At 49.2% G+C, this 24,708-nt stretch overlaps 11 protein-coding genes; 4 read left to right on the top strand and 7 right to left on the bottom strand.

The window, feature by feature from the left end:
* Positions 1–379: 379 nt before the first annotated feature.
* FFUJ_11081 (uncharacterized protein) lies at positions 380–1,831 on the top strand (the record flags this gene model as incomplete). The annotated part of the gene is made up of 1 exon (XM_023569938.1): positions 380–1,831. One exon carries the CDS (start codon positions 380–382, stop codon positions 1,829–1,831), a length of 1,452 nt encoding a protein of 483 aa, XP_023437084.1.
* Positions 1,832–2,071: 240 nt separating this feature from the next.
* Positions 2,072–2,527, bottom strand: FFUJ_11080 (probable histone acetyltransferase; the record flags this gene model as incomplete). Its single annotated transcript, XM_023569937.1, has 1 exon — positions 2,072–2,527. The coding sequence occupies one exon, from the start codon at positions 2,525–2,527 to the stop codon at positions 2,072–2,074; it is 456 nt and encodes a 151-aa protein (XP_023437083.1).
* Positions 2,528–3,723: 1,196 nt separating this feature from the next.
* Positions 3,724–5,400, bottom strand: FFUJ_11079 (uncharacterized protein; the record flags this gene model as incomplete). The annotated part of the gene is made up of 1 exon (XM_023569936.1): positions 3,724–5,400. One exon carries the CDS (start codon positions 5,398–5,400, stop codon positions 3,724–3,726), a length of 1,677 nt encoding a protein of 558 aa, XP_023437082.1.
* A 1,247-nt stretch (positions 5,401–6,647) lies between these two features.
* FFUJ_11078 (uncharacterized protein) lies at positions 6,648–8,231 on the top strand (the record flags this gene model as incomplete). Its single annotated transcript, XM_023569935.1, has 1 exon — positions 6,648–8,231. One exon carries the CDS (start codon positions 6,648–6,650, stop codon positions 8,229–8,231), a length of 1,584 nt encoding a protein of 527 aa, XP_023437081.1.
* Positions 8,232–9,051: 820 nt separating this feature from the next.
* On the bottom strand, positions 9,052–9,833 carry FFUJ_11077 (probable thiol-specific antioxidant; the record flags this gene model as incomplete). XM_023569934.1 has 3 exons in its annotated part: positions 9,052–9,065; positions 9,167–9,660; positions 9,727–9,833. The coding sequence occupies 3 exons, from the start codon at positions 9,831–9,833 to the stop codon at positions 9,052–9,054; spliced, it is 615 nt and encodes a 204-aa protein (XP_023437228.1).
* Positions 9,834–10,484: 651 nt separating this feature from the next.
* On the bottom strand, positions 10,485–11,933 carry FFUJ_11076 (related to glutamic acid decarboxylase; the record flags this gene model as incomplete). The annotated part of the gene is made up of 1 exon (XM_023569933.1): positions 10,485–11,933. One exon carries the CDS (start codon positions 11,931–11,933, stop codon positions 10,485–10,487), a length of 1,449 nt encoding a protein of 482 aa, XP_023437080.1.
* Positions 11,934–12,777: 844 nt separating this feature from the next.
* Positions 12,778–13,944, top strand: FFUJ_11075 (uncharacterized protein; the record flags this gene model as incomplete). XM_023569932.1 has 4 exons in its annotated part: positions 12,778–12,898; positions 13,058–13,329; positions 13,413–13,585; positions 13,653–13,944. 4 exons carry the CDS (start codon positions 12,778–12,780, stop codon positions 13,942–13,944), a joined length of 858 nt encoding a protein of 285 aa, XP_023437079.1.
* Positions 13,945–14,415: 471 nt separating this feature from the next.
* On the bottom strand, positions 14,416–15,690 carry FFUJ_11074 (related to arylformamidase; the record flags this gene model as incomplete). Its single annotated transcript, XM_023569931.1, has 1 exon — positions 14,416–15,690. One exon carries the CDS (start codon positions 15,688–15,690, stop codon positions 14,416–14,418), a length of 1,275 nt encoding a protein of 424 aa, XP_023437078.1.
* Positions 15,691–16,287: 597 nt separating this feature from the next.
* Positions 16,288–18,180, bottom strand: FFUJ_11073 (uncharacterized protein; the record flags this gene model as incomplete). Its single annotated transcript, XM_023569930.1, has 1 exon — positions 16,288–18,180. One exon carries the CDS (start codon positions 18,178–18,180, stop codon positions 16,288–16,290), a length of 1,893 nt encoding a protein of 630 aa, XP_023437077.1.
* Positions 18,181–18,892: 712 nt separating this feature from the next.
* FFUJ_11072 (related to allantoate permease) lies at positions 18,893–20,691 on the bottom strand (the record flags this gene model as incomplete). XM_023569928.1 has 4 exons in its annotated part: positions 18,893–19,094; positions 19,168–20,129; positions 20,217–20,372; positions 20,482–20,691. The coding sequence occupies 4 exons, from the start codon at positions 20,689–20,691 to the stop codon at positions 18,893–18,895; spliced, it is 1,530 nt and encodes a 509-aa protein (XP_023437076.1).
* Positions 20,692–21,521: 830 nt separating this feature from the next.
* Positions 21,522–22,937, top strand: FFUJ_11071 (probable D-lactate dehydrogenase (cytochrome); the record flags this gene model as incomplete). Its single annotated transcript, XM_023569927.1, has 1 exon — positions 21,522–22,937. The coding sequence occupies one exon, from the start codon at positions 21,522–21,524 to the stop codon at positions 22,935–22,937; it is 1,416 nt and encodes a 471-aa protein (XP_023437075.1).
* Between the last annotated feature and the right edge of the window lie 1,771 nt (positions 22,938–24,708).

The raw sequence follows: 24,708 nt of genomic DNA, 5'->3' as shown, positions 1-24,708 counted from the left end.
CTCAGTAGAAAACATTTAAGTTAGCATGGAGCTCGCATAAGTACCTGAAGGAATTTAGATGTCACCTGAAACCCTATCAAGAATTCTTTCCATACAAGTCGACTCAACCCCTCATAGACAAAACCATACGGCGATTACAGTTTGAATAAGCAACCAAGCATTACAACGACTCGTGATGTAGCCCTCGCCTATGCCCTAATTCGAAAGCATAAGCAAGAACGATCTATATAATTGACCTTTTTCCCTTACACCCTCTGCCTCGGGTGAACTTCATTCATAGAATTTGTCACGTGCAGCAACAACCTGGCCCGACCGTCTATCCAAGTTCGACACGGCGAGTACTGCAAACAATAATATTAAACTCATCAACCGCAGGCAAATGCGCTGGAACAGCCTCTACGCAGAGGCTCGACTGGAAATTCTCGACTTTGTCGCCAATTCCACCATCCATGAGAAAGGCTCTATCGCTCGATATGCCTGCGTATCTCGAGAATGGCAGAACTGGTTCGAGATATTCACATTCAAGCGCGTGGAAGTCTCGCAGTCCACTATCATGCTCTTCGTCAACGCGTTCCTAAAGATCCGCCGTCGAAAACACCTCCAATACATCGGCGTGAGACTCGATCTGCCGGTTCACAAACACATTCGAGATCCGTCCTTTCATCGAAACGAATTTGTCAACATAAATCAGCAAATGAAAGCCCTTGCGCAGAAAGCCCCTACGTTACACCGCGAATATCCATGGCTGAGACATCAAGAGGAGGAAAATAACCGCTCTTTCACGATCATCTTGCGGGGTCTATTCATGGAGCTTTTCCAGTGGAAAAGAGAGGATTGTCATCACGACGGTTTTGAGCTAGAGCTCATTGCCGATGCCAAAAGTCACTGGCAGAAGACTGCTGCAGAATACCTGGCACTCGATCCTCCTAGCGACACTGGCAACGGGGCGTTTTATAACAGTCTCTCAAGTGAGCTCCAGGTCTTTCATGCGCCTCCGTATCACGGACGTAATGTGTTGCACGATGCCGAGTTGGACTTTCACTTTTGGCTTAAGCTAGACGAGCCTATCGGAGGAAAGCTAGGTCCTGAAGTCCAGGTCATCTCAAGCCTGTCGATCCTTCGACGAAGTGTTCGTCATTTTGATCCGGAATCTATCGCTCACATTGTAAGCCTACTTCCGCGTCTAAGGACACTCCGATGGGAGGTCAGGCCTCATGCGCATTGGGAAACCGAGCATAAATTTCATCGTCATTTGCGAATGCTTCTATCCGCTTTGTCTCCGGATATGGATAAGGTCAGGATCCAACAGCAGCCAATTTCAAAGCCGCCGGATAGTCCTGGGCCGTCTGAACAACTCCCAGGTCTGGGCCCACGTCTGATCCTGTCATGTCCATTTCTCACCAATATCTACTTGGACATTAGTGTCGACGTTGCGAAGTTCTTTAGCATGCGGAAATATTTGCAATCTGTTCAAAACGTCTGCGTAAGGACTTCCCAGGCACTACTCGATGAAGTTCCCAACACATCGAATCAGCTCTTTGGCGGGTTTGGAAGGGCGGTCTCTACTATGCCAAAGCTCAAGGCCCTGTGCGTCTTTAACAAAAACGACTCGGTAGCTTGCGTGATCAGCTGCCGCGTTGAGAGTAACAGCTCTCGGGTCGTTGTCCACTGCAGTTGGCCATTTGAGGTCAGAAGTGGTACTAGGGCATGCTGGAGAAAGGCTTTAGGACATCAGCCTGACGAGTCGTGTTGGATGCTACTAGAAAGTTCGCACGATGCAGTTAAACGTGAGATCATATCGCAACAGCAGTGGCATAGTAGCCTCTACTGAACATACAAATTTGAGCGACTTTTCGGTAGATGCTGGTTATAATAAAGAAAAAGTCGAGGACGCGATGCAAAAAGACTTGAGAATGATAGTGCAGACCTAGGCGCCGTGGCGTACGGAGGACAGAATCACGAGTCTGCTAGAACCGTTAGAAGATTTCCCAACTAAGAAACATTTGCATATCTTAGTATAAAAACGCCCAAGCTTTCATCTGGCTTGCTCTCAATTGTGTGTAATAACTGCCTACAGTTTATGCTGACGTCCTGCGATGCCTCTATCAATAGAGCATTGCATTGGGGTCACATTTCTGTAACCCTTCCTGCACTCCCTCCAAACAGACTCGTCAAGAGTCGCCAGTTTAAAGCCTTGCTTGACACTGAATCCAATATGATAGTTATCAGCATACGTTAAGAGATGCGTCATGAGGGAAGTAGCCTTGACATAGTCTTTCAGATGATCCATGAGGGCAGCACCATAACCTTTTATCTGCTCCTTAGATGACACAGCACAAAAGGCAACCTCAGCAACATTCCAGGTTCCAATCTGTCGAAATGTTATCCCGCCGATGGTCTCTTGGGGCTTGCGGACGATGGCGATAGATCGATACTTGGGATCGTTGACGTGACGTTCGATGTAGTCCTTTGACATCTCCGGATATTGAAATTGGAAAATGGACTTGAGACTTTCCAAGATCCCCATACTCTCTTCACCTCCGTCGTTACAGACAACCTGAAATTTTACCTCGCCATTCCGCTCTGCGATGACAGCGGGCTCGACAACAGTCAGGGCGGTTCTTAATTGACGGAGCGTCAATTCTCACCTTTTCAGGCACAGCAGTCTTGTCAGTCATATCCTTGGGCTGAAAGTGCAGTACTTGAGCCTCGGCGGGATAAATGGTGCCAAGTGTTATAGTGAGTTGCTCCGAAGCTGATTGATTCGCGACAGTTGGTAAGTGGCAAGGCAGAGACTGTTTGCTATCCATTTGCAATGCTTGACTAAAAGGTCACGATATTCGATATGTAGAAGGAAGAGTTAATTGAAGGAAGAACCTCGAGCGGGAGTGTTTATATACTGGCTAGAACTTGCAAGCACCTGACCTACCATGTGACCATATAGAAGTGTTGGTTGCCTAGGTAGATTTACATCAACCTGCCTAAGGCTGCCTAAACTCTTCCATAGGCTTACTTAAGTCAGCTTAGTTGTACCGAGCATCTATATCTACGCAAGCTTAATTGAAGCTACATAAACTATTTATTACTGTTGATCTACTAGCTATATAGCACTGTCTCCCTTTCAAGCTCATTCAAAGCTCTCGCCAGGATATGATATTCTCAGCCCTCAAAAAGGCATATAATAAACAGGCATAATAATAATCACCACTGCCTTCGATACTAGTGACTAACATCCTTTCACGACTCTGCTATACCTATGAGCGGCAGAAAGTATCCCTTCTTATCGAGATCCTCAGCAATCACTTAGAAAAGACGGAAGACCTAACTGCGCAATTGAATCATGCCGTCGATCCTACATACTCTCCCTAGCAGCGATAAAATTACCGCCAACGGCCTAGATGATGAACCCGGAGACGAAAACACGATCTTGCTTGAGTTTTCAGCTATATCCTTTTGGGCTGTCATACAGGCAATAAAGGGATGAGTCTGCCTGTACATCAGTTATGCATAGAGTTCAAATACCTGTGATTGTACTAGAGGCCAACGTCACGCAAACATGCAAGCTTGGAAATTTTATGTCAATTTGTAGTCATTTATCCTATCCAAGACTTATCCCAGGCCAACCATGTCCAGATCATTATTATTGTGCCTGTGCTATCCTTTCCAAGCCCTGCCATTCTAAGGTATCATGAGTGTTTTTACTCGTACAGCAATCTAGTCAAATCACCATCTGCGAACAATAGCGCGACGGCCAGGATATGTTGGTGCCACTGTTGCGTTCTTACCCGACACTCCACCAGAGGGTAGAAGAACAGGGATGTCGGGATGCTGTAAGGCTTCGGCTTCAGCGATGGGCATCTCGCCTGCACCTTCATGGGGTTCAGCAGGCTGAGATGCAGCGGTATGCTCAGCTGCAGGAGCCTCGTGCGCCATGGTCGCTATTGGCGCAGCTGGATGCTCGGCAGCGGGCGCTTCGTGACCCATTGTCGCGACTGGGGCTGCTGGGTGCTCTACGACCACGGAAGTCTCATGAGCTGGTGATGCTGGGGCAGCGGGATGTTCGACGGCAACTGGTGTTTCGTGAGCTGGAGGCGCGGCGGGATGCTCAGCCACAACGGTCTCGTGAGGCGCTGCAACCTCTTCTGCTGGTGTGTGTTCAGGCACCTCCACGACAACTGTCTCGTGCGGTGGTGCCTCATGGGCTGGTGCCTCATGCTCGGGCTGTTCAATAACCACGACGGGATGTTCTTGGGGAGCTTCGACGGGATGAGCGGTAGGTTGAGCAGCGACGTGTTCAGTGACTGTCTGGATGACAGTAACATGCACTGGCTTCTCGACCTCGACAGTGTGGACAACCTCAACAGGCTTCTCAACTTCAACAGTGTGTATCTGCTGAACAGGCTTCTCGACGACTTGGGTGTGCACCACTGTGACGGGTACCTCGACGTTGACAGGTTTCTCGACTTCGACAACTGAAGTATGGACAACTGTGTTCTCAACCACGGATGTATGGATGACAGTCACAGGCTTCTCGACAGGTACCTCAACGGGTTGGGTGTGAATAACAGTGACTGGAACCTGAACTGGGACCTCGACTGGCTGAGTGTGGATAACTGTGACGAGCTTCTCGACCTCAACTGGCTGTGTATGGATGACGGTAACAGGCTGTTCAATTGTCTGGTGCACGACAGAAGTCTCAACTACTGTTACAGGTTTCTCAACTTCGACAGGTACAGTATGAACGACAGTGACTGGCTGCTCAATGGTCTGATGAACAACTGAGGTCTCAACCACTGTAACAGGCTTCTCGACTTCGACTGGTTGGGTATGGATGACTGTGACGGGTTGCTCGATGGTTTGGTGTACGACTGATGTCTCGACAACTGTAACGGGTTGTTCAATCGTTTGGTGGACAGTCTCGACAACTGTGACTGGCTTTTCGACCTCGACTTCGACGGGCTGGGTGTGAATGACTGTAACAGGCAGCTCAACTGTTTGGTGAACAACAGAAGTCTCAACCACAGTAACAGGTTGCTCGATCGTCTGGTGAACTGTCTCGATGACTGTAACGGGCTTCTCAACTTCTTGGTGGACGATGGAAGTCTCGATAACTGTGACTGGTTTCTCAACTGGAACATGCTGAACCTCGGTAACTGTCGCATGTACCGTCTCGGTTTGGTGCACAACCTCAGTCACATGGACAGTCTCGTGGACAGTCTCATGGACAACCTCCCCAGGTATCGTCACGTGCACCGTCTCATGGACCGTCTCATGAACAGTGACCGGCTCGCACGCCACGGGCGCAGCCTCCTCGGCAGGAGGATTTCTTCGGAAGAACGACGGAGAAGCAGTCGCCAGACCAGCAAAGGCGGAAGCAGAAATGATTGTTGAAAAGTGCATGGCAGGCCACTTCAACCCTGGGCAAGCAGTATTAAGGATAAGCGATTAGGAAGGAAAGTCGACTCGGCGATACCAGATCGCGTGGTTGATTGTAATAAAATGAACGGCAGGTTTAATAAATTAAGAAGAAACAAACGACAATAAAGAATCGAATGGGAAGGGATGATCACAAAACACGCTCCAGGCGGAAATAGAGCGAAAAGAAAGAATGTGTAAAGAGAGAGGGAGAGGGATGAAAAAGGCTAAAAGCGCGGGAAAAGGCGAGGTTTTTCTTCGTCTTGGCCATGATGTTTTGGCGTCGCATTCCATCCAGGGAACATGAGACGTGGCTACCCTTCGGCCGGTGTTGAATCCGCCCCAAAATGTCATGATTTTTGTTTTTCTCGCGCCCTCGTTCCCAGCTCGGAAAGTTGGCTCGCCGCAGGGAGTCGTGTTTGGAGGAGGCATCTTGGCGATGTGCACTTGTCTCGGCGTTGATTCAGCTGCCCTCCCCTGCTGATATCAAAGCACAATAGAGTTGGGTTAAGCTTAAGAGGCATAACGTTAAGTCAGATAACCTTACATAGAGCCTTGAACCCCTGTTTGAAACCGTCGCATTGGCGGGCTTGGCGACCTCCTGGCCGATGTTTCCCTGCAGCGGAAGGCCTTGGTCCCGGCCTTGGAGACCCCGTTTCTCGGTTTCAGCCTTGTTACCAGATTTTATGTACGGGATTGAGGAGAAGTGACTGATGTTATACGAACTTGGGATGAGTTGGCGCCTTCACCAGCGTTTTGGGTTAGCTGTCAAGGTCTCATCTTGACTATCCTGAAACAAAACCCCGCCAAGTCTTGTATCACGGGTCTTGCGGCACGAGTATCGTCAATTGACGTAAGATAAATAGTCTTGGGAGTTCCTTGCGAACCATATTTCTTTTTTTCTAGTGAACTATTTGTAAACTGTAGTTCTTGCGAGGCCTTGGCAGGTAGGTTGCCTCGCTTGTTATCTTATCTCGCCTGCCTTATCTTATCTGGAGAGCTCGCAGGCTAAGGTATTCTTGGCAATGAAGTGCGGCTGAGAAGCATGGCATTTCAGCCCCAGCATCCGTAGAATGCTTACTTGCGATAATTAGTTGTCCGTAATCCTTCGTACTACGTAGTAATCATCATCAATCGCCAGTGTTTGACAGCGGTCCGGGACTCCACCGTGCGATTCCTCTGTACTCATCCCTGGACTAATATCTCGTAAACAATCACGACGCGTTATCAGTATGAATAGTCTTGAATCATTGGCGCAGACGCAATCTGATCGATTAAGCCGCCTGTCTGGAATTCCACTTGACATCGTCCTCCAACATCTCGATCTTGCATCATTCACTGACTTACGTCTCACTTCACGCCAGCTGTCCACCAACACCATCCACTCTCGTTTCTTCAGATCCGCCAAGACCGATCTATCTCTTGACAGCTTGCACTCTCTCCGAGATAGAGCTTACCATCCCCAACTGGGACCCGTGCTCCGAGAGCTCACCGTGGTTGCAACGCTCTTTGATAGCCAGCCAGCCGAAGCTACTGTCCAGACAAGAAAGAAATGGTCTGGATTCGACAAGGACAAATTGAGCCGTGATACGGAGAATTATCGCCAACGCGTTGAGAATCTGCGCGAGAGAAACGTATCTTGTACGGATGAAGAAGTACAAGAGGCGCAGCGAGATCTGGGATGGATAAACACAAGAATCGAACAAGATACAAGCACGGATGTCGGCCAGGTTACTGACTTGCTGTCAAGCATCTTTGAAAATGCTACCAATATTCGTGCAATCAGTTTAGACGCCTGTATCATCGCAGGTCGCACCAAGACCTGCAGACCAGCTGAGCATTACAAATGGTACCGATCCGCCCACCAGAACTCAAGTTGGCCCTCAATCTGGACAGCAGCATCTCAAACCTTCCGCATCGTCACTTCAGCGATATCCCACAGCAGGATCCAGCTTGAAAAGCTCCAGATCTTTCGCGACACACCGCTATGCAGTGTACAAATGAGACATGTCGACGATCAATTGAGAACGCTAGGCTCGGAAGGCTTTAGAGATGCTTGCAAAAACATCAAATCTTTCGGACTGAGTTTTTCAACGTATGCACTCATTGAAACACCGCCCATTCAAGGAGAGTGTCTTTTTCGTCATGCTTTTGCTGCGGAGTTTCGTTACAAGCTTGGTCAATATCTTGAGTCTGGAGTGGAGGATTTCACTGGCGCAGCAACAATTCTTGGGTATATGCCAAATATCACATCCCTGGACCTTCATCTCCATCATTCGGATAATCTCCTTCTTCCAGAATACACCAGAACTTTCGCTCATATCAGCCAGAACATTAGACTCGGCTGTCTGAGGGAACTTTCTCTGCGTGGTCTTCCCCTGCGACAAGATGATATTGTTCTCTTTTTAACAAACCACCCCACTATCAAAAAGCTGTGTCTTGATGGCATACTGCTAGTGGGCGGACCATGGTCACCCGTCTTTTCATGCATCGAAACCATGCCATCATTAGAAAACCTCCACCTCAGGTCCCTCAGCACGGAGTACCACCATGTAACCAATCTGGATCCAGTGTTGCGCACCCTTGAAGTCGACCTACAAGATAAAGAGAAGTGGGTTGCTTGTGGAGATGGACACATCTTACATACACGAGATATGTGCAGGGAGGAGATTCGGCAAGGGCTGGATTTTAGACCCCAGCCGGGACCTCGAAACATTTGGCGAGACGATACGCTGGCATACTTTGACCGTATTCAATATGAGTTTGGACCCCCTTCGCGTATATGGGAGTGGGATCCGTTGAATGAAGATATGTAGACGCGTTGTTGATCTAGTTTGGGGAGAAAGACTTACCCTAGGTAGATATTAAATTATCTATTCTTTAACCGGGACCAGGGTATGCTTTTCAGGAACAGTAGAAGGACTAGTTCTAGGATTGCTTAGTAGTAACTTTATTAAATAGGATACATTTATGGAGTATAATATCTTATTCTATCGATGCTAATCAATTTTCTCCGTCTGTCAAACTAACTGGGTTATTATTGCGAAGCTACAACAACTCCTAAGAACTGCCATCGACAGTCAGAAATGTTTACTAGCAGTCAAATTTAAACCTCAGATGTAACCCAGGGTTTATCTAAACTTATCAAGAATCATCATGGGCCAGTATATCTCGTTTGACTCGAAATTGAAACTATTTTGTGTCGTTGTCAAGCAGGTCCGGATATTGCGACGGGAATGCGGTAACCAGGGTGATGATTTTGAGTTTGTTGAGTACGACGCGTTTCAGGCACTCACAGTGGGAACACGATTCACTAACGGTGCAGTTGTCAATGCCGAGCGATACGTTGGATCACGCTCAAATCGGCAGTTAAATATAGTCAATCAATGTACATGGTTCAAGGAATGTCTATTGTCTAGGTCTAAGTCTACTTTCTAATCGTATCTCGTCAAAGACGACCGGTCGCACCCAATCGACATAAGTGCATCGCCCTCCATAAACATAAGGATCGTTTCGTTATTATTCGCGTTGGATCGTTCGTCATATGCTACCGGTAGCAGCGCGGTCTGTTTTCTTTCTTCTCTTTCTTTACTGGCGGGTGTTGATTGGAATTCGAGTCTCATTGGAATCTAACATCTATGCCTTAGCTCCTGTAATATTACAAATCTTAGTCAAACAAGTGTTCTTGCGCTGTCCACGAATGGTGTCCAGGTCCAATTTTACTCAGTCCTGGGTCGCTTCCGGGACTCACCATTCTCTCCCTGCTCATTGAAGTACTCCAGGCTTCCCTTGGGGTCAGCCTTCATGGTCTTTCCACCCTCCTGCCATCCGGCAGGGCACACCTCGCCGTACTCGTCGGTGAACTGGAAGGCCTTGACGAGGCGGATCGTCTCCTCAACGTCGCGGCCGACGGGGAGGTCGTTGACGGTGATCTGGCGGAGGACGCCCTTGGGGTCGATGATGAAGAGGCCGCGGAGCGCGATGCCCTCGTCCTCGATCAGCACGCCGTAGCTGCGCGAGATCTTGGTGGACTTGTCGGCGATGAGGGGGAGCTCCAGGTCGGGGCCCAGACCGCCCTGCTTGCGGGGCTTCTCAACCCACGCGAGGTGGGTGAAGTGGGAGTCAGTGGAAACGCCGAGGACGGTGGTGTTGATCTCGCGGAAGCGGTCGAGGGCGTTGTTGTACTGGATGATCTCGGTAGGGCAGACGAAGGTGAAGTCCATGGGGTAGAAGAGGAGAACGACCCTACAGATTCTCAGTCAGTAATTCCGTCCATCCAGGTTCTCAGGGGAGGGGAGCGTGAAATCGTACCATTGTCCCTTGAAGTCAGAAAGCTTGATGTCTCTGAACTCGCCTCCGGGGAAGAGGGTAGTAGCCGAGAAGTCGGGAGCAGGGCGCTGAACAAAAGCTGAAGACATTGTGATGATTGTGTTTCGTGATATCGATTGAAGAAATCTAGAAGGACGAAAAGAAGGGGAGGGAGAAAAGGTTTAAAAACGAGAAGCTTCGACGGAACGCGACTGAAAGAAACGGAACGGCTCAGGAAAAAGCAATCAGTTGTGGAGCCCGCGTTATCAGGGGCCGGGCCCGGTCATGGAACAAGGTGGAAATCATCAAATTTTAGCGCCATATTAGCTGATACCGTGATAAACATCGGTGTTCACGGCTGAGCAAGTTAAAGTAAAAAGTAAATTTATGTAATTAGTGCTATTGACTCATGGAATTGTTGGCGGCATCTTCGAGGGCGGTGACGCAAATGTGGACTGACTTATCTCTAGACGGTGTGAATGCCGAACGACGCGTTCCAGAAGAGAGAAAAACACGTGCGGTGCCTGCGGCGTCTGCGGAGACGGTGCAATTTGATTCCAAACCCGCAGCGCCAATCAGCGCTTATCAATCGTCTCCATTTATATCCGGCCCGGCTTCGGAGTAGCTCGGTTCGGAAAACCGAGCTCACCCTACACCAATGTTATCAGCACACATCTTATCAGTTGCGATATCGCTGTAACTCTTTGGAATCTAATGTTGATCATGATTGTTTAATTATTAATCTGATGAAAAGAAAAAGTCTAATGTTTTACTCCATTGCTAGTGTTTGTGCTGTTTGTGGCGAGAAGATTGGCTTCGTGGATTATCTCTGACATGTCGTCCAGCGCTAACTGCGGACTCAGTGCGCAGATCCTCAAGGCTACTTTTCCTCGAACCTTGGTAGTCAAGATGCCAGCCTTGTTACTCGAGATGAGACTCTTTGAGATATCAGTGTTGATAATCTCGAGCTCATCTTTTGTTAGGCCCTCAGGCGCATAACGGAATGTTATGACGCCCAAGCTAGCAGCGCTGACAATCTCCCAGTCAGGTAGTTTTCTCAACTCCTCCTCCGCCCGCTCAGCAAGATCGAATCCATGATCAATCATCTCCCCAATCCTCTCGACACCAATGACCCTGAGTGTAAACCACAACTTCATAGCCCGCGATGCAGGTCTAGTAAGTTCCATGCTGTAGTTCCAAAAGTTTGGAATATCCTCATCTTCAATCGCTACGCCATCACGCAGATAATCTCCCTCGTTCGCAAAGCTTCGGACCAGATTCGCCTTGTCCTTTACCAAGAGGAGACCGCAGCTGTAGGTTTGGAAAAGCCACTTGTGCGCGTCCCATGACATGCTGTCGGCGTACTTGAGGCCATCGACTGTCTCGTGGCGTGTCGCGGATAGAGTTGCTGAAGCGCCGTAGGCGCCATCGACGTGCAGCCAGATCTGTTCCCTTTGGCAAATCTCTGCGATTTCGGGTAGAGGATCGATGGCGCCTGTGTTTGTTGTTCCACAAGTCCCAACCACCAAAAATGGTACAAGACCGGCTTTGCGATCATCCTGAATTGTTTTGGCCAAAAGAGCCGGGTCAAGTCTAAAGTCTTCATCCGCAGGCAGTCGTCGGATCTGCTCTTTGTCGAACCCTAGCATCCTCATAGCTTTCGCAACAGAATAATGCGTCTGGTCCGAGAGATAGGCCACGGCCTTGCCCGTTTCACCACGTGGCACAAAGCGATCTCGCGCAAGCACAATCCCCATCAGATTCGCCATTGAACCACCAGAGACACAGATCCCCCCTGCACTGGCGGGAAACCCAACCCTCCTCGCCAACCACTCAATCAACGTCTTCTCAATAACAACAGGTCCTGAGGCTTGAAGCTTCGAAGCACCGAGTGCATTGAATGCACTGGCTACTATGTCGCCTAGCCAAGCTACGGGCGATGTGGGAGAGGGGATGAAGCCCATGAAGCGAGGGTGGTTGACGCGCATGCGGTGGTCGAATGCGGTGAAGGCTTCTTGGAGGACTTGGTCGATTGAGTGGGCTTGACCTGGTGTTCCTATCTTTTGGAGGTAGGGAACGTCTGAGGGTTGTGCGACTTTGATGATAGGGTCGTTTTTAACATCTTGCGTTGTTGATGCTAAGCGTTGGGTTATGGATTGGAGAGCTGAGCATACTGCTTCAAGCTCGTCGTTGTGATAAAGAGAACCCATGTTGTAAATTGCGAAATTGGCTGTTTGTGTTTTCAATTCTTGATGTCACCACGGCCATCTTAAATATCTACATCCATAATGTCTCCATTTTTGGATTCGCATATATCTCCATCAACCAATATTACCCTCGCGCCCTCTATGTCCAGATCAGTGGGGCTATTCATTCACCTTGGCATGTCAATCGTGCGCCTTTCGATAAAATTGTAGATCCCGTCAGCATTTCGCAAATGCTTAGCTGTCATAGGCTGTGAAACTTGAAACTAGCGACGTTGGATTATCTGACGAGACCCGGTTTGCCGTTTTGGGCAATTTTTGGAGAGGTTCGGATATCCGAGATCTGCTGATGGAGGGATTTCTAAGCTGGGATGGATTATGGATGTTACTTGATGGAATAGCGAGCAGTGGCGAAGGGGCTTGTTAGCGAGGATGATACATTGGAGCTGGTTTTGTTGCACATGTATTACATTGATGGTGACAATCTCAAGGCGTATGGTGGGTCTTGTACGAAGCATCACACTGTCATCGCACTGAGCACAAAGGTTGCCCAGACCAAAGCACTGAGCGGTGATTGAAAGGGCTTAATAGAGGAATGAATGAGTTTCAAAAGCTGTTCATTGGTCTCTACTTGGTAACGAGAGAAGGCCAATCTCGACATCGTGTTGGTTCACCACTATGTTTTGATTGGTTCAGAGTCCTCAGGTATCTCTCAGGCTGAAACTTCACTTCCTGTCTTTCTTGTCCTCCAAGACACAAAAGGTGCCCCTAGAAGCCATCTTAACGATTAATAAGTCCGCTTCTTCCACGCACTTATGCCTAAATGCCACCCAGGCTGAGATGTGTCCGCATGGAAATGGACGATCTCGCGTGGGAGAGAAACGATATTGAACTGGAGCAATGGGAGCGATCTTTAAATAAAGCCACTATCTATCGCGAAATCGCAAACTTCATCATCAAGCATCGCCCCGGTAAGGCCGTGGAGCTGCACAGACCCATCAAGGGAGGCTAGAATGTTTTCTATCGATTGGAGTATGAGGATGGTACCTCTGCCGCTGTCAGAATTCCTAGTCCAGGCATGTATAGCCATCCGAAGAAGGCAGCCAGTGAAAGCTAACAGGTGATAAAAGCAACCAAGTTCCCGGACGAAAAGGTTCGCTATGAAGTCGCAACAATGAGATATGTTGCAGCCAACACTACCATTCCAGTACCCAAAATATACCACTGGGGGTCGGCAGAAGAACATCCATTGGGACTTGGACCGTTTATGATAATGGAATACATTGAGCATGATAGGACTTTGTCTCACGCCCTTCATGATCGAACACTGGGCCCGACGGACCCCCATTCACTCGACCCCAACATCAGCATCGAGAAGCTTGAGTTTCTATACCGCCAAATGGTAAACATCATTCTCCAACTCCCAACCCCCTGGTTGAAGATACAGAGGGATATGTAGTTGTATCTGAAAGGCCACTTACGTAGAACATGAACTCCATTCTTGATCTCACCGGCGCACCCGCAAGTCTGCTACCTGTCAAAGATCAAACTTTTACCACATCGACTGAGTGGTATTTAGCCATGGCTGAAATGGACCTGATGCAGCTGGCCTTTCAGCAAAACAGTGCTGTTGAAGACGAGGATGATGTTCGCGATAAGTACGTACGTGGCTTGTCAGTTGTTTCGGAACCTCGCCTCAGAAGGACGCCTGGAAGCCAAATCTAGAAAAAACGGCGGAACCGGCTTCCGGCTCTTCTTAGAGGATTTGCGACCCTCAAGCGGCTTGGTCGGCAAGGACCTCAAAGTCGTCGGCGTTATCGACTGGGAATTTGCTTATGCAGATGGCAGCTCTCACCGATGTGACGCCCTGATCATAGAGCAATCGGGAGTACGAGCTCTTGAGTTGCATCAACTTTCCAAGGATCAAGTCCTATCTAGAGCCAAAAAAGTACAATCTTTTGAGCCTCTCGGATGGCTTTGGGATGTTATTGTCAGCTTGGCCTTACCAAGCTTCTAGTGGGCGGTGGTGAAGCCTGCCCACATATGTGGTGGATTCCGACGGGACCCCTTCTTTGCTTAACTCTTCACGCAGCGAGATATCACACAAGCCCTGGCTTCGGGACAGCTCTAGACAGGGTGTTTTCGTCGGACAGTTCATCTATCAAGACTATTCTACATAATCGTCAACAGCATTACTAGCCGATAGTAGCAGAGTCATGTGCCCTTGCAGGCAGTCACACACAAGCTCTTAGCCTGGCTTGTGCTATGGTTCGTGGAGGGAAAATCATCATTCTTGGCTAGCTCAAAAGCAGGTAAACTTGCTTTCTTCTGGAATATTTATATTTGCTTGGAAGTAGATAAAAAAACGAAGGTCTTGCCGGGACTTGAGCCGACTACATTGAAGACTGTTTCTAACTACCAGAAATCGTGGGCAAGTATGATTTAAGAAATACAGCGTGCCTTGGGTTATCACTACAGCAACAGTCTTTCACTGCATCCACTTCTTCACCTTTCTCAGTCGATCCTTCGCATCCTCCAACACACCATCCTCTTTGCATATCGCGAATCGCAACCAGTTCTCCACGCTTTGCTGGTTTTGCGGCGTATAGAACTCACTCGGTGGGATGGCAGCCAATCCGAGCTCCATGATGAGGAAATAAGCCAGCTTGAAATCTCGAGGTCGGGTTCTTATATTCTCGGCGTAAGGATAGCCCTCGGGCAGGTTTACTTTTGCAAAGTTGACCATGACAAAATATCCTCCTTCTGGCTTTGAGTATGGCAGTCCGAGCTCGTCGCAGACTTGGCAGAATCGGTCGATCTTGCCCAACATGCTCTGTCGAGACTTGTTCCAGAAGTCGTGCTTTTCGGCGTCGTTGAACCCCACGGCGCACGCCTCTTGCAGTGGACTTGGCGAGGTGTAGCAGATGCGTGTATGGGCCGCGGCGACGTATTTGATCAGATGAGGAGGGCCGATGAGGAAGCCAACTCGCCAGCCGGTTGCGTAGAAGGTCTTGCCTGCACTACAGACGGTGAGAGTGAGATTGTAGACTTCGGGGGATAAACCAGCTGTGCGTGTCATTGGTGCGTAATATGAGCTGTCGTAGACCTCATCACTCAATATCAATATATTGTGGCGAATGGCCAGTTGTGTGATCGATTGAAGCTCGCGCTGGGTAAATACCTTGCCGACGGGATTGTGAGGTGTGTTGATAATGATCATCCTGGTCCGTCCATTGATGGTCGCTCTGAGGCTCTCTATGTCGAGTTGCCAGTCACCGGAAGAGGTTGTTTCCGAACTACCCTGGACTGGAGGATGCAGAGGGACATAACGTACAACTCCGCCAGCCATCTCAACATTGCTGATGTATTGATCAAAAAAAGGCTCAAAGACAATGACCTCATCGCCTTGCTCGACAAAGGCCATCAAAGCGCTCAGGATACCCTCGTTGGCGCCCGTAGTGATTGTTACTTCTGTTTCGGCATCGATTTGCCTCCCCAGACGTTTTGAGTAGTTTTCTGCGATGGCCCTTTTCAAGCTAGGCTTGCCTTTAGTCGGAGCATACTGGTTGCAGTCTACTCGCAGGAGCGCATCTCTGGCCGCATCGATGATGAACTCTGGAGGATTGTATCCGAAGAATCCCTGTCCCATGTTGACTATGGGTTGAACGGAAGACTTAGCTGCAGCCTCGTTGATCATCGACCAGACATCCTGCGTCTCCGTTGCCACCCGCCGAGCTGGGCGAGGTTTGAATATGCTAGACATGGCGAGTGACCCCATGGCAACGAGTTGAGATCTCTAGAGGCGTTTCGGGTTGGATCCTGGTTCTATTATCAAAATCTAACTTGGCAACTTGGGGTGTCCAATAATGACAAGTCAGAATAAGTTCGATATCCCCTGGTAACGCACGAGCAATTTCTACAGTGAACAGTAGTTGTGGTGGTAGGATCTGGTTTTAAGAACGGATATATATAGCTCAAATCAGTGATAAGACTCAGAGAACTGTGCCATTGATTTAGCGTCGGATGGGGGACTCGAAGTGGTCGGCTATGGGCATTTGGGCTAAATTTAGGAAGTCTGAAAATCGGGCAGATAGTCAACAGTAGTCCACAGATATGAAGTCTTGATGTAGGCGAAACATGATTGGTATTTCGGGGTCAATTTACGATTCAGATTTCAACCACGGATTACTAGTGAGAGAGTGGCGCTTGATAAGATTCATCAGCCTCATTAGACAGGCACGAACAATAGCCGAGCTCGGCAAATTCAGTGCGTCCTCGATCGAGAATAAATCAATTTAGGCGAGGAACAAGATTTCATTGCTTTCAACCCCACTGATCTGGTAAATCAATCTCAATGCGCTTAGATAAGGAAGCGATTGTGTCGGCTCGTGTTTCGAAGTAGTTCTAACAGATCAACGCGTCTCTCGTGGTATCTTTGCATAGAGAAAGCGGCCTTGAGCGCGGCATGGGCTCTCCGATAGTTCTCCCCCTGCTCGCACATGGTCTCGTACCGCTCCATGATCCAGGTCCGATGCAGGGCATCATCTGTCTCCAAAGCCGTGACAAATAATGGCCATGCGAGGGCAGTCATGCCAGCTTTTCCCTCGTCAGCGTAGGTTTGGTGGCCAATGTTTAATATCCGACTCAGCGCGGCTCTCTGTCGGCTATCAAGCAGCGCATCGCCCCTTACGATGCGGAAGTAGCATAGCACAGCCGCGTGGTAATGTGCACAGATTATTCTAGTATTAACGACGAACGTGCGGTGCGGTCCAGATGGAACTACATGCAGGGTATGAGCAATGTCAAGGAACTCGGCGTAACGATCGGTCGTCGCGTTAAGTAGCTGTGCGACTTGGCGACGGGACTCCTCAAAGACCAACTCATCGCTTTCCCTCAGCGCCACAAGCCGTGATAGCAGGAATCTTATTTGACCGGTGTTTCCGTAGAGATAAAACAGAGGCCGGCTGTGAATATCCTCAAGTAGCAGCTCGTGGGGAAGTTCACGACCAAAGTTGTCACTGTAGGCACGATTCGCACGCTTCTGAAGAGAATCAAACCCGCGAATTAGAGATCGTGCGTAATCTTCGTTCGGGTCAGCCAAAACCTCTCCGAGTAGCTCATTGAAGAAACCCCCAAATCCATTTAGAGCAGCGGCTCCGTCCTTGTAAGAAATCCAGACCACGATGCGTGAAGCAAAGTCAGAGATGGTCCAATTTTTGCTATGGACCGTGGGGCTTTGCAAATCATACTCCTGCGTAGGGCTCCAGATATAGCTGTCATCGTCTTCGACCATGTCTCGTAATTTATGTATTCGACCTTGAAGGATAGACCCTGCGCCTTTGAGGTGTGCACTCAGCCCCGAACCGGAACCATCTCCAAATCGTTGTTCGTATTCGAGCATTAGCCATAGCGTTGCCAGAATAAGATCTAGCTCCCCAATTCGACCTGTATCCTCTGCTGCAGCAATAACGAGTAACCGCAGTGAGGCTCCATAGTGCTCGGCTGCTCGGACTCTGCGTGCGTGCTCCGTGGATGCATCAAGTTCACATTTCTGACGATCGAGAATACAAGATTGCTGAGCACCTAGAGCGCATATCATGTGGAGGACCATTGGACTGTGTATCGCGAGCTTCCACATTGTCGCGAGGACTGTAGTTTCAGGCTGTTTCCGGTCAATAGAAGGAGCTAGAACGAAACGGAAGCAGTGTATTGCCTCAGTATCAGATGCCTGAAGGATCTCGGCACATATTGCTGAGACTTCTGAGGCCGGTTCAAAGGCAACACCAATTGGTTGTGTCTCAGAGTTCGATGGCTCTCCCACGGGTGTATTGCTCTGCGAGGCTTGCAGAGGAAATACTTCCGGTGGCCTGCTGGGCGAGAACTGATGGTTTGTACCATGAGCTGAACCAGGAGAACCGGGAGCTGTCCTCTCCGCAGCTGTGGGGTGCACAGCATTGCCCGGGGTTTCTCCATCACTGGAAGAGCGCTGTGGCTGTCGACGTGGCAATGGCTGCTCTCGTAGGGACCCTTGATTACCCCGCGTGTAGGGTTTTCGAGCCCGGGACTCGTAATCACACGACCGGTGCAGACGAACGCACCGGCGGCACTGCGGCCGGGTTTCATCACACTTTACTTTCTTTTCCCGACATGTCCAGCATCCCGATCTTGATCTCAGAGGCTGACGTCGGGCAGGTTCCTTATCCGGGGATGGGCGCCCATCCGAGGTGCTCGACGGCGACAATACCGACTGCATGTTATGTTTCGCGCTGAGCCGATCCGCAAATATCCCTTTGCCGACTTATTAGGAAATTATCATCGACGCAAATCTAGAGATTCTGGTTGTTGCAATGATTAGAAATAACCGGTAGCCGAGGGCCTCTGCTCGTGCGTATCTCTGACCTGATCCACACCTTAGATAAGCGCAGATCCAGAACAAGACTTCCGGGCTAGCTGAAGATAATCAACTCGATAGCACGGAAGATAGGTTCATCGTGTCAAGCGGAAGCGGCAGGTTTTGATCCGCTGACTCCGATATCTGTACCCGTGGATCCAGATAATTTACCGTAGAATGAATGAATTCCATTGAAGTAAGTATTTGGCAGGACATGTGACTGACTCAGTGCCCACAGTCCCCTATCGGCTTGATACTCCAGTTCTTTCAATATCAATTGAGACGAAGTAACAGTCCCGCTTCCTTCGCCGCGGACAATGTAAAGTCTGTTTCTGCGGAATGTCAAGCTGTAGCCGAGCTTTAAGGACCAGATTCAGGAGGCTGAAAGACGGCCTCGATCCCATGTCTAGACTGAGATGCGCGACTAACAATATGATTGTCACCAGGGCGAAAAATGAAGGAACAATTTACTATAAGTCAGAACAGATTTTGAAATTGAGGCTGGACTTTATTCTGACAACGTATTGCGACCCCTGCGCCCACTTGACGAATCTCCACGGGCTATCAAATGACTCTACAGCTGGTACCTAAAGTCTTTGTTTTCCTTCTCCGTGATATCTTCAAGGCCATGGCTAACACCGGGGCGGCCATAATTGGCGTCCCTTTGTGCATTCTCACGTGCTAGCATGAATCTTGTCGCTTCACAGACACCAACAGCGATAGCGAAGCAGATCATGATACCAGTGAAAGACTGATTGTACCCCGGGGCGTATTTCCTGTAGACAAAAGGTTAGAAAGGATTAAGCTTCCAGAGTCTTCAATAACTCTCAAGACGCGGCGAAAACTTACGCGCTAAAGAGCAGCGGTCCGATGATGTTCCCAAGACACCAAGCCACAAAGATCCCAGCTGCCACCACTGTCTTTTTGGTGTATCCAGCAAAGTTGCATGTTCCAAAGGCGATAACCTGGACATAGCACGAACCAAAGAACGTGACGAGGTAGACGCCTGCAATTCTTCCCCCTGTGTTTTCACGAGGCAATTTCCATAAGAGACAACACCCGATGATGACAGGGATACATGCAACACTATAGATGCGGTGTCTCATGTTCTGGAATCGACGCCCTAGCCATCCTGAACCGATAATTGTGATGAATGCCATGGCGCCTAGAGGGACGTTGAGTAGCAGAGTATGGAAGACATTGAAGCCCATGCCTTTAAAAACCAGAGATGCAAATGTGTTGGAAGCACCGCTCGCTGTGCTGCATAGCATGGAGAGGATGAAAACAGACCAGAACTGGTAGCTTTTCAATGTGTCCCAGATTTGCCGAGGTGACAGCTTCGTATTCTCAAAGCCAGTGTTGTTCCTCCGAAGCCGAAGAATGGCCAATGCACGTTCCTCCTCACTGAGATGTTTTGCTGTAGCCGGCGAATCAGGGAAGAAGGCCCAGATGACGAAGGACCAAGCAACGGTGAAGAGACCGGCGAATAGGTACATGACTTTCCAGCCGGCAAGATGTCCATGAATGCTGCCGAGCCCATAGTTGATGAGTGGAGAGATCAGATTAACACCGCCGCTGCAGGAATACCAGAAGCCAGACCGGAGAACCTGCTCTTCGTTTGTATACCATTTCGATGTCACGAGCATGAATACAGGGGAGACACCGGATTCGATGAGCCCCAGAAAGAAACGATTCGTCATGAATCCCTCATACGAGGAACATCCCACCGTCGACGCAACGACAGCTCCCCAGACGAAGCAGATGGCCGCGCAGACCTTGGCGGTGGGTAGTTTCTGGCCCAGCAGGGTGATCTAAAAGCACCTTCATGTCAGGGTTCTCTTGTTGGATATTGCCAGGTCGCCTGGTGACAGTAGTGGTGAACGCTGGGGACAACTTACAGGATAGCAACCGAGAATGAAGCCACAGTAGAAAATGAGAGTTGTGTTGGAATATCGAAGACCCTCCATCAGGTCCAAGTCTTCCCTCAAGCCAAAGATGGCTGCATGACCGATGATTGCCTTATCATAGTATTGGAGTGCGTAGGTTGCACACATCTAGATAACCCTGTGTAAGTCTCATGTTCTGGCAGCCGCGTTCTCTTGCGTCTTTTGGTCAAGAAAGACCATAGCCACGCAGGAGTTGATTAAAGCGGGAGAGACCTACCAAGGGCATCAGGAGCCAGTCAATCTTCCTGACTAGCTTTTTTTCAGCGACAGCGTCTATATCATCTCCTTCGTGGGCTGCGGCTAGCTTCAGAGCCGTAGTATAAGTGTTGACACTCTCCGAGTAGCCATCGTGTACACTGATCTGTTCAGAAGGCATCGCAGCCGCCTTCTTCTGATCCCCAGAGTCCGTTGTTTGTGTAGGTGCCATAGCTTTATTCAAAGACAGCGATGATAATTGTGCTGATCATCAGAATTCACATTCGTGTAATGCTTTGTTATTTGAATGATCCGTTCACCTCAGGACAGCCTGGCTTATCTCCGCAGGTGAAGTAGAATTTCCAACATTCACGATAACGCCTAAGTTAGTCGAGAACCTAGGGGCCAGATCCGCCCTGTTGGGAATTGTGGCGTACCCTTTCTTGGATACTGACACCAATGAGCGATTAAACCGGTCGGCTAGTCTTATCACCAAGCTCGGCTATATATCATGTGTTGATGGATGCGGGACATCCTTATCATGTTCTCCATTATCCCCTATCAGTCGGCAGCTACGCTACAACCTTGGCGGTGATTAGCCGAGTCAAGACAAAGAAGGGTAAGTTATCCCGTTGGGGCTGGTGTGAGCAATTGATACGCCAGCGTTCTCATCAGAGCTGGAGCCATCCGACAACTAAATTCTGTGCAGATCCCGTTATGCTTTTCAACGTCTATCTTCACTTTGGGACGAGTTGATCTTGGATACGCGCAGACTCAAGCATGTTGTTGTCCAGGTTCCAAAGCAACGTCTCTCCGGTGTTCGGGAGTCAGCGTCTGGCAACATTACAATTCTTCAAGACGCCAAGTCATTCGTCACTGGTGCAAAAGTCGCGTCCATTTGCTTCACAAGCGAGCCAGCCCAGGAGCCATGAGAACAAACTTAGCCTCATAGGAGGCGTCTCTCTGGTTGTCACAAGCTTCGCGGTCGGCGCAGCATTTTTGGAGGTCCAATCAACCACGACGCAGCAACCGCAGAGTCCTAAATATGCCAGTCACGACGAGATGCTTCAAGCGGCGGAGGAAATCACAGGCTTCCTGGGCGAGGACGCTGTAACGTACGATGCAGAGGTCTTGGAACATCATGGACATTCGGACTGGAGCACGGCGAACTCCTGTGAAAGAGCGATCGCTGTGGCTTACCCTCGCTCAACCGAAGAGGTCTCGACAATCGCCCGAATTTGCAGTAAATACAGGGTGCCGATGATTCCATTCGGCGCCGGCTCAAGCGTTGAGGGCAACTTTGCTCAGCCTTATTCTGGGCTTTGCATTGATATGTCCTACATGGACCAAGTCATTGCCTTTCACCCGGAGGATATGGATATCGTTGTGCAGCCTGGCGTCAACTGGATGGATCTCAATTCCCAAATCGCCTCATCAGGATTGTTCGCGCCAATGGATCCGTCTCCTACCGCCTCTGTTGGAGGAATGGTCTCGACCAATTGCTCCGGTACCAACGCCATGCGTTATGGCACTATGAAAGACTGGGTTCTCAACCTAACGGTCGTGCTTCCAGACGGTTCTGTAATTAAGACGCGGAGGAGACCTCGCAAAACATCAGCCGGCTTCAATCTGACCTCTCTCTTTGTGGGATCTGAAGGAACCCTTGGGATCGTCACGGAGGTGACGCTCAAGCTCACGCCAATTCCAGAAGATACGAGCGTCGCAGTGGTGTCCTTTCCAAGCATCAAAGCGGCATCAGCTGCTGCATCGGCCTTGATGCGGTCTTCGGGGGTCCAACTCGCAGCGCTTGAGATATTAGACGATGTACAGATGCGGGTTCTCAACAAGCACGGGAGTGCAGTCGTGAAGAAGCGGAAATGGGCAGAGAAACCGACCTTGTTTCTAAAATTCTCTGGTTGCGCAGAGGCTGTCAGGGGCGACGTCAAGCGTGTGTCTCAATTGATCAAACCGTTCACAAGCGACTCTTTTCAAGTAGCTCGGACCAAACAAGAGGAGCATGACCTTTGGTTAGCCAGGAAAGAAGCTCTCTTCACAATGGTGAGCATTCGCCCGCCAGGGACCCGACTATGGTCCACCGATGTCGCGGTGCCGCTGTCTCGTCTTGCAGAGATCATAGATGTCTCGAAGCAGGACTGCAGTCAACTTGGAATCTTTGCCAGTGTTGTCGGCCATGTGGGCGATGGCAATTTTCACGTCGCCATGTTCTACGATCCCCAGGATGCTGAGCAGAGTGCCAAAGTTGGCAGAGCAGTCAAGATCATGATGAGGAGGGCGCTAGAAATGGAGGGCACGGTGTCTGGAGAGCACGCCATTGGAATTGGGAAGAAGGAGTGCTTGATGGACGAGCTTGGCCCGGCCACCATTGGATTGATGCAAACACTCAAGAAAGCCGTCGATCCGAATTGGTTAATGAACCCAGGCAAGGTCTTCGATCCACCGTCTAACCTCTATGTATAATAGCACGCGGTCGAGATCATATTAAAGAGAAGCCAAGTGTTTGGAAATAACTAGATGCCCGAGGATTATGCAGTCCGATGAGATCTCGACTTGGGAGGCGACGTATCTCTTGTACGATTGCATAGGGTTTACTATGACTCTTCAACTATTCGTTGCTGAAGAATCGACTTTTATTGACTCTGTGTAGAACCTATTCGCCTTTGATGTCCCTTGAAGCACGTAACTCTTCTTCGAAGGATTTTGTAGCCAGTCAAATCGGCGGGGATGTTAGTTCTTTTCTGCATTGAGATAACTAAGATGATAATATTATCTTAATCGAGCTGAGAGTAGTAAACTCATGCGGTTGTATCCGGGTAATCTCATCGCTTTTCCTAGAATGCAGAAACTAATATGTACTAACTTACGCTGAGGTTGTGATTGGACAACGATGACGCTTAGCAATATTCTCAGCGAGGCTTATGCGTTATTTAATTCATTCCTACGCGCTGGTCTGACATCTTGATCCTCCACTTTATCAGATATGAATAACCTCAGCGTCATGATTGAAGTCGCTATCAAAACGAATAAGTAATGATAAGAAGACTACGCCATGGTGCTCGGGGTACTAAGAAAGTCACCACGGGATGCTTGACATGCAAGTAAGGAGGCCCCACCATACGCCATGGCAACATCTCGCTAATTCAGCAGTAGAAGCAGGCATAAGAAGTGTGACGAGGCCAGACCAGCTTGCTCACCCTGTATCAGAGCGGGATGGAAATGTGACTTCGCCTCGTCAGCCCTCCTCGGGGCACCGCGGTACACGGCGACTCCTCTCATTTGTAGCCTGCGATACCCTTCTGCCAAGCCTTTACTGGCTGGTGAGTATCAGCACATGGAGTACTTTCGAGTCGTGTGCGCTGGTGAATTTTCTTTATTTTTTGAGGTCACCGAGTGGGAAGACATCATCGTCCAGGGCACTCTCACTGAACCAGCCTTGCATCATGCGGCCTTAGCAATCGGGGCCTTGGCTAGCAGGCGTTATCATCCTAGCGTATGGCAAAGCACCCCAGCTATAGTCTTTTCATTACGGCACTATAGCATGGCTATCCAGAATCTCCAAGGGCAACTTGATGGATCTCCCCAAAGTATAGAGATTGCTGTTTTGGCGAGCGTTCTCTTCAGTTACATAGAATTTCTTCTGGATATCGATAGTCGGATCGAGATGCATATGCAGGCAGGCTGTTCCATGCTTGAGAACCTCCTCAGGAGGCCAGATATAATACCTGCACCTTTTAATGAGGCCGGATCGAATCTTGAGGTCGACAGTTCATCTACGAGGTATCATCTACTTACTCGTGCTATGTATCAGCTTACAACTCAAATGACGTCTTTGCGGCATTTTGATTGAATAATAACAGTTCGTTAATAGTTAATTCTCAAAGAAATACCAATTCATTGGGTCTACTATACCTGACCACAAAGGCTTCATACAAAATACTCCAAGACATAAGGTCAGCAATTGCTTACTGGTCCAGCTTTCTACCATTGGTCAACGACGCACACATGAATGTGGAACACCGTAACCAATCGCAGTCGTCAAAGCGTAACTTTCGTGTTTTGATTCGATGACTAAACCCCAAGCCAGACAGAAAAGTTGCATCACTAACCTCAATCGGCAAAAAGTGTCATAATCCCATTGTTTTCCCTGCTACGCCACTGCTGACAGCTTGGTAGGTAAGATACTGCCTCTGCATTTAAACAAAATCAGGAACCTGTAAATGCCGAGCGTGTC

The sequence above is a fragment of the Fusarium fujikuroi genome, chromosome FFUJ_chr10, assembly GCF_900079805.1.
Source record: "Fusarium fujikuroi IMI 58289 draft genome, chromosome FFUJ_chr10".
NCBI classification, from domain to species: Eukaryota; Fungi; Ascomycota; class Sordariomycetes; order Hypocreales; family Nectriaceae; genus Fusarium; species Fusarium fujikuroi.
Note: the sequence above shows the minus strand (reverse complement) of the source record. Positions and strands in the feature narration are given on the sequence as shown.